Source organism: Trichomycterus rosablanca, chromosome 12 (genome assembly GCF_030014385.1).
Source record: "Trichomycterus rosablanca isolate fTriRos1 chromosome 12, fTriRos1.hap1, whole genome shotgun sequence".
Lineage (NCBI taxonomy): Eukaryota > Metazoa > Chordata > Actinopteri > Siluriformes > Trichomycteridae > Trichomycterus > Trichomycterus rosablanca.
In genome coordinates, this window is record NC_085999.1 from 32,442,619 (window position 1) to 32,450,810 (window position 8,192).

The 8,192-nt window shown below is 36.3% G+C and overlaps 1 protein-coding gene across 1 annotated transcript; it reads left to right on the forward strand.

The window, feature by feature from the left end:
• The first annotated feature begins 5,223 nt into the window (after nt 1-5,223).
• On the forward strand, nt 5,224-5,577 carry nhlh2 (nescient helix loop helix 2). The gene has a single exon (XM_063006601.1). The coding sequence runs from the start codon at nt 5,224-5,226 to the stop codon at nt 5,575-5,577; it is 354 nt and encodes a 117-aa protein (XP_062862671.1).
• The last annotated feature ends 2,615 nt before the right edge of the window (nt 5,578-8,192 follow it).

The following is an 8,192-nucleotide window of genomic DNA, read 5'->3' on the forward strand; positions in this document are numbered from 1 at the left end:
TTGAAAAAGAATGGCTGAAAATTATTACAAACACACTATAAAGATCTTACAGAAATCCTTCCAGCAGGAGTGAAGACTGTTAAAGATGTAAATGGATTAGGATGTTTAACAAGCTTATAGTCAGGTGTCCATATACTTGGCAATTTTGTGCATCTGCGGATACTTGTTTGGTTTACTTCTATTATTTTGCAGATAACACTACTAAGAAAGGCTTCTATCGTGCAAATCAGCAGTAGTATAGCAACTTTTTATATAAGATAACCACAATAAAATAAAATGTACTAATATGTATAATAAATAATATGCTTGTCATCTACTATATTTCTATTATTTTATGTATGCTTCTGTCTGTATTGTTTTTTAGTTAGTTTTATTTTTATTTTAAGGTTATATAAGATATAGTGCTTAATTTAATTTGGTCATTGATCACTCTTTATAATCTATTTACTGTTTCTTCTGCTCACTACTTTCTTGTAATGGTCTTTGTTTCCTGTTCCAGATGGCATGTTAGTAAATGATTTTACATTTGTGTTTCCTCTTTGTCTTGTCTTCATAAATCAATATATGTGTGTTTTTGTTCAGTAACACATACTAAAGTATATTTACAGTGCTTCAACGTTCAATTACCCGTTACTAACAGTAAGATAAAATGTTGGTTGCTTACAATAGTTAGCTAAAGAATAATACAATGTGGCAGCAATGTGGCACAGTTGGTAGCATTGTCACCTCACAGCAGGAAGGGCCTTCCTCCGTGTGCTCTGGTTTTTACCCAAAAGTCCAATGACATGCAGAGTGTGTGTGTGTGTATGTATGTATGTGTGTCTGCATGTGATGAACTGGCAACCTGTCCAGGGTGTTTCCTACCTTTCGTCTAATAAAACAGACCTACCGTAACACTGACAATGATAAAGTGGTGGTAAAACAGACAATGAATGAATGAATCGATACACAAGTAAACCATCTAGCTGGTTGTAAGATCCTGTAAAATTGGGACTTTTTTGTCGTTTCAAGATCTTTATAGATACATAGCTACATCGCTACATCGCTATATATTTCTTAAACCTTATTGTTTGTTATATGCTTTTTTCTGAACACACATCACACAGCATCATTAAGACAAATAACATTATTAGTTCCTTTCTAATGCTGCTAATGCTCCTGTTTTTATTTGTCCTGTTTTTTATACAAAATTCCCAGCCTCCGTGTGTCTTCTCACAATAATTCACTGGCAAAGTGTGAGGCATCCTGTATGATCCATCTTACCTTCCACACATTCATCTTTCTATCCTTCCAGCACCCTCAGCCAGCTGCCCCACAACGCACCACACAGACTGGACTCTAATTCCCTCAGTAACGTCTTTGCCTCTTTCCCATACTGTCACTCAGCACAAGGCTCATACACAGGGGTGGGGGTAGATAACCCAAGGACACCATATGCTCCTTTCTCACATCTGATTCCCACATAATGTGGTGTGTATGTGACCACAGCAAGGAAAGTGAATGTGTGTGGTGTTGTTGATATCCAGGAATATGTTTATGAAGATTTCCCTGATTTTATGCCCACTTGCTGTGTAATTACTTGGTGCTTAAATTCTGCTGGCACTTATTCTAGACGAAATGTCAACAGTCTTTGTGTCTCTCACTGTCGTGCAGTTGGGTGAATGAACAAATCAAATATAACAAAGCAAACTTGGCAACACAGTGTGTCATTCTTCTGCCTCATTTAAAGCCAACTCTCTAATTATATTGGGGAACCATCTTAAACATTCATTTCTAAGAACAAGTTCTACTCGTTGAAAATGTGTTTAAATTTAAAAAAAAATTACAAAAAACAATCAAGTTGGTCAGCCAGAATGTAAAAAAATCTTTCTTGTATTTTTGTTAATAAAGGTTTGACAGAAGTAACAAATGACAAATTCTTGTTTTTAATACATTAAAAAAGTCCTTACTTTTCTAAAAAAAAAACTGTAATTTCTAAAAGGTTTTCAAGTGGCCTAGTCTGAGTCCTGACTTAAACCCAAAGCAAACAAGCAGTTCATGCTGGAGATCCTATCAAGCTGTATAAACAGAAAGTGTATAAATAGTTGCAGTCATTGCTGCTAAAGTGGTGCAATCGTTATTAGTGCGATCACTCTTTCACAAGGGTGATTACATTTAGATTCATGATTTAAAATAGCTCAGCATGACAAATATTTATGACAGCAGCAATCTGAAAAATACCAATCAATTTTTCACATCACGGTATGTATTGAGGCTGTAGTGCATATCCCAATAATCCCAAATGTTGGTAAAATTGCTAAACTTTTCTTTGCTGCATTGTTCTTTGAAACAATGTGATAGCACACTGTAGAGAAGCACAGGTGCTGGTTGCCATGACCTGAACTCAGCTGATGGTGGGTGATGATGAAGCCTCCTGTAGCTCAGGTGGGCTTTCCTATAGCCTAATTAGTGTCAGAGGGAATGGCGGTTCCAAAATAGACTGCTTATCTCCAAGGGGGCTTACAATTATTCAATAACTTTACATTATATAAATACCTTTAAAGAACCAGCAGGCGTAGACACTGTACATACCGTCATGAGTGTTACAATAACTAATGGTTATACATATACAGTATATGCAAGTCAGCAATTTGAAGATTTCAATTCTTATTTTTTTTTTAAATGTATTTTGATTTATTTTGCTTTGACCTGGAATGCATTTTGGGACTTGAATAATTGGAAGACAGACTTTGTACAAAATGAACTTTCATGAAGCTGTTCAGCGAGGCTGAGGTCAGGGCGCTGTGTGTGGGCAACTGGAGTTGCTTTAAACCAAACTTTTGTTAACATCTTTATATATCTTGCTTTGTGCACAGCGTCGCAGTCATGCTGGAACAGGAACGCGTACCTTCCCTAAACTGTTGCTTCATGTTGGAAGCATGAATTTTTCTTTATATGATTTGTTTATTAATTGGTTGTGGATGGAAAATCCTGGAAAAATTCTAAATTCAGAAGGCGTGTTCCAATACTTATGACAATATAGTCGATAGATAGGCAGGTGTGTGTGTGTGTGTGTGTGTGTGTGGTGGGGGGGGGGGGGACGGGGGGGGGGTAGGAGAGAGAGAGAGCCCTCTTCAAATGTATTCAGCCGCTCCTGTCAGGTTCCCCTCTCACTTGGGTTTGGTCTCTCAGCATCAGCACCGCGCTGGCACGTGTCGGGATCGTGTTCAGCTCAGCATCACCACACCAGCTTCATGATAAGAAGAATCAATGAGAGGATTTACGCGTTTATTTATCATCTTTCGGGTTAGAAAGAGACTTCCATCCTGTCTAAGTGCTCATCTCTGAGCTGCATGTTGAAAACTTGTCAGTCAGCACTGAGGATTTGCTTGCATAAATCGTTGTGGTACCTACTTTTAGAACTGAACAAACTTAACGGCGGTAAAAACAATAAAAGTCTGGATTTAAAACATGCCCCTGACAATCTTGTAAAGAAACCAAGGATATGGTTTAAAGAAGCACTCCGAGGAAGACACGAATTTACTGCTAAAACACTAATAATCTACCTGCTTTTTGAGCTTCTCGTCTGTTTCGGCTGCGCATCTCGAGGTGAGTTCCTAATATTTTGCCCATTAATGATGCTCATAAAGTAGCAGATCTATTCCAATTACAGTCTAATATAGACTTTCTGAATCATATCAGGATTATTCTGGTTACATGCAGCTTTCAAATGGTATTCATTCTAAGTGCAGAAAGTTTGTAAACCCAATAGAAAAAAAAATTACTTTTATTTTACAGTTAAAAGATACACGAAGTTAAAAAAGATACTCAGGCTAAATTCTACAATTAAACCCCCCTAAAGATTTATGATTATCATTATGAATATTATTATTATTATTACAGTTATTGTCATGGTGGTAGCCTTGTTGCCACCCTAAAAAACGGAGGCAGGAATACCCTGGACAGGGCGCCAATCCTTCAAAACGCTTCAGCCAATCATGTCTGTGTAGATGCCCCAGCCAGCTGATAGCACAGCTGAGATTCAAACCCCAGGTTTTAGGGTAATATACCGCTGTGCCATCCTCAGCGCCTAATTATTGTTGTTGTTGTTGTTGAACTAAAAGACATAAATTGATGTGATCTGAAAAATTAGCAACATTTAAAAAAAACACCACAAAGCATCAGCAAATATTAACCAAAACACAGGCAAATGTAGAATCGAACAGTCCAAAACCAAGACAAATTCAATAAATTTAAATTAATAAATAAACAAATGCCATTACCCTTTTGTCTGCAGACAAAATGCCGTCTAGCAGCATTATTAAATATTTAAAAATACAAACATCAATAAATCCTATCAGATGATACTATCAGAGGAGTTAAATGGAGTGATACAGGCAAACTGTTATCATTTAAGTTATTTTAAACTACCACATTCAGAAATATAAATACACACTTTGACCTGGTGTGATTAAGATTTTTCTGCTTGTTTTAAACACCATTATTGGTCTTAATCTTGTTTTAGAAATATGTAAATGTTTGCATTTATCTTTAACTGTTATTATATTATTTTTTTTATCTGAACCCTTGCAGACAGAAAGTCCAGTACTGTGTTGCTTTTTTTATATGCAAATTTGTGTTTAGATGGATTAATTAAAGCAGTAGCCATTAAAACAACCTAATATTTTTTCTGTTGTTTACTTTTCACTGACACTCTGCATACTACTGTACACAGTACACATTATGTTCTTTAGTATGTTAGTATTGTGTCTGAGGACAGATGGAGGAGTTCAGTTTGAGCTGATACTTATTGATTTTTATCAAGTGGTGGAGTTGCACCCAGAGAATATTACAGTGATTATTAGAAAAGGAGAGTGCTCAAGTGGCACAGTGGTAAATCCTGCTAACCACTACTGCTGGGATTCAGGGTTTAAATCCCCAGTGGTGCTGTCAGGCTGACAAATACATCATTGTATTAATAAAGCAGCTATGACTTTTTATTTGTTAAGAAAAACTGAAACACTCTAAACAATCTGTAACTAAGAATAAAAATAATAATTAAGGAGAGGAGAATCATGTCAAACAATTTGCAAAAAATGTTTTTTTTTTAAGAAAAGGATAAAGAAACAAATTTCTACTTAAATGACAGTTATTGTTGGTGTTTTTCTGATGTACAAGCTAACATGTTAACTGTTGGCACTGGTACTTTTTTTTAGTTGTGCTGTACTACTTCACCCACTAAAAATGATGCTAAGTCCAGATCAGACGGATGCTGACCTGATGTGGACTCAGACGGATCCAGACACTGAACTGAACATGATCAAAGTGGAGCGTGTACCAGAGAAACCTGTAGCGCTGGATGGAAAGCCAGCAGCTCTGAGTCGTGAAGAGAAGCGCAGGAGGAGAAGAGCTACTGCCAAGTACCGGCTGGCGCATGCTACCCGAGAACGCATCCGGGTTGAGGCCTTTAATGTAGCATTCGCAGAGTTGCGAAAGTTACTGCCCACACTTCCTCCTGACAAAAAACTTTCAAAGATTGAGATCCTTCGTCTGGCTATCTGTTACATATCCTACCTTAACCATGTCTTCGATGTGTAAATGGACTGAAGAACATTTAAATTGTATAAAAGCAATTTACACTAAATAGAAGCATCTTCTGCTACCAAGAGAACTTGAATAGAATCTATTTATGAGATTAAAAACTCAAAGCAGCTGTTGTAGGTCGAGTCTGTAAACTAATTAGAGTACGAGCAGTCAAAGTGGTTCATATTTATACATTTTACACAGCAAAAGATGTTTTTCTTGAAGGTTCTGACAAAGTCGTGCATCTATTATTCTTTTTACAGAATTTAGTTAATTTGAGATTTAAAAGTTAAACCAATGTAAAGATTTATTTAAATTGTTTAATTTATGTTGTGTTTGACATTTCAGTGTTTTTATGCTATGCATGTGTAGATTATTTGTAAGGGTTAAACAGGGGTGATGATTTTATTTGGATTAATTGGAGGAATTTAATGTAGTTTGTTTTAAAAGTGGTAAGAAGCCAAGAGCAATATTCGTTATTCTATCAGGGAGAGCAAAATTACCAGCTACGCTCCCATGTTCATCAGCTGTAAATTACAGTTATTTATTTATTTACTTTAAACTGGTGTCAAATGTTTAATTTTTGCTCTTATTTTGCACCTTTTATTAGTAGAGATGTCAGCACCGTGTTAGATAATGTCCATTAAGCAAGTAAATGTGGGTTTACAATGTTATTTATGTCTATATGGCAACAAGATGCACTTCTGAGGTTTATTTTAAGAAAATTTTGTTCGCAGTGAAAGGGAACGTCAGTGATGTTTCAGGATGTTGTTTTTAAAAATTAACAGGCAATTAAATTTATTACCAAAGGCATGTTCACCCACATGTATTCATGTATTGAAATATAACTGACAGGATGATATAAATTTTCTCATTATTAATGACATTTATTGTTATTTTTTCAGAAACTGAGAAGGATTTACAAAATATTTAAAAAGATCTATAAAAACAACAATATAAAACAACTCTTACTGGAAATCACTGACCAGCTCTTGAAGTGATCATGAAATAAGATGCAATACAATATCTTGTAACTCTACACAAGTATTTAAGTTTTGTTAAGCAACCAAAAATCATATTTGTTTATTTATTAAATAATTTATTTTATTTATTTATTTATTTATTCAACAAGTTGTTTTTTATATAATTTGTTCACATTTGTATTGTAAGTATTGAACCCTGCAGTGATAATGTTTCATATCTGCTTTGTATCCAAAGACTCTCAACTTTGGGCTTCACGTGTTGTTTTGAATTGAAACATGAACTTCACTGGATTTTATATCTTGATGGAAAAGGTTAATAAAATAGAAACTTTTTTAACAATTTCTGTGTTCAATCATACATGAAAAGCCTGAACAGGTTAAAAATAAGAACATATTTTTAATCAAATACAGCAAATTGGTCAACCCTATCTGTTATCTATTATTTGGGTGGTGGATCATTCTCAGCACTGCAGTGACACTGACATGGTGATGGTGTGTTAGTGTGTGTTGTGCTGGTATGAGTGGATAAGACATAGCAGTGCTCATAGAGTGTTTAAATACCTCACTGTCACTGCTGGACTGAGAATAGTCCACCAACCAAAAATATCCAGCCAACAGCGCCCTGTGGGCAGCGTCTTGTGACCGCTGATGAAGGTCTAGAAGATGACCAACTCGAACCGCAGCAACAGATGAGCGATCGTCTCTGACTTTACATCTACAAGGTGGATCAACTAGGTAGGAGTGTCTAATAGAGTGGACAGTGAGTGGACACAGTATTTAAAACCTTCAGCAGCACTACCATGTCTGATCCACTCATACCAGCACAACACACACTAACACACCACCACCATGTCATTGTCACTGCAGTGCTGAGAATCATCCACCACCTAAATAATACCTGCTCTGTAGTGGTCCTGTAGTCCTGACCAGTAATTGCAGAACTACAAAGTGCTCCTATATGGTAAGCAGAGCTGATAAAATGGACAGTGAGTGTAAAAACAAGGAGGTGGTTTTAATGTTATGGCTGATCAGTGTATATAGATAGATAGAGAGAGAGAGAGAGAGAGAGAGTGAGAGAGTGCTTGTTTGTTAAATTACATTTTATTATATTTTTGAGATGCGTGGTGTAGTGAACTGCAGACTGTTACAATTGTCAAAAATTGTCATTAATAGGCGTATAGCAGTGGTTAAGGGTCTCTAGCGCCCCTAAAAGAGTCTTGGTCTGTGTTTGGACTGTGCAGTGGCCATGTGCCCTGATTTGATGCCATATGCCAGTTGCTCTGTTTGTATGTGTTGAAATCATTAACTCACTGGGGATGCGGCACAGTGGCCATGACCCCACATGCAAAGAAGCAATCTGTTCTCTTGGCTTGTCATGGTAGGACTATTAAGATCTCTTACAAAAAGTCACCCATTCAAACAACCATATGTTCAACACTGGGGAAAATCCAAGTCATGTCCATTGTACATTTACCTATTTAGCTTACTCTGTCAGAACAACTTCCAAACCCTTAGTAACTGTTAATTAAAAGAGAGTGGGGTAAACTACAGCTTTTTGTCATATTACATCAGAGTTATTACATTGAACTAGTGGTTGCCAAACCTTTTTTTTTTTTAAACTACAGGTCTGCACCTTCATGAGCCCCA

Coding starts and splice junctions, on each gene's coding strand:
- nhlh2 (XM_063006601.1), top strand. CDS start 5,224: ATGATGCTAAGTCCAGATCAGACGGATGCTGACCTGATGTGGACTCAG.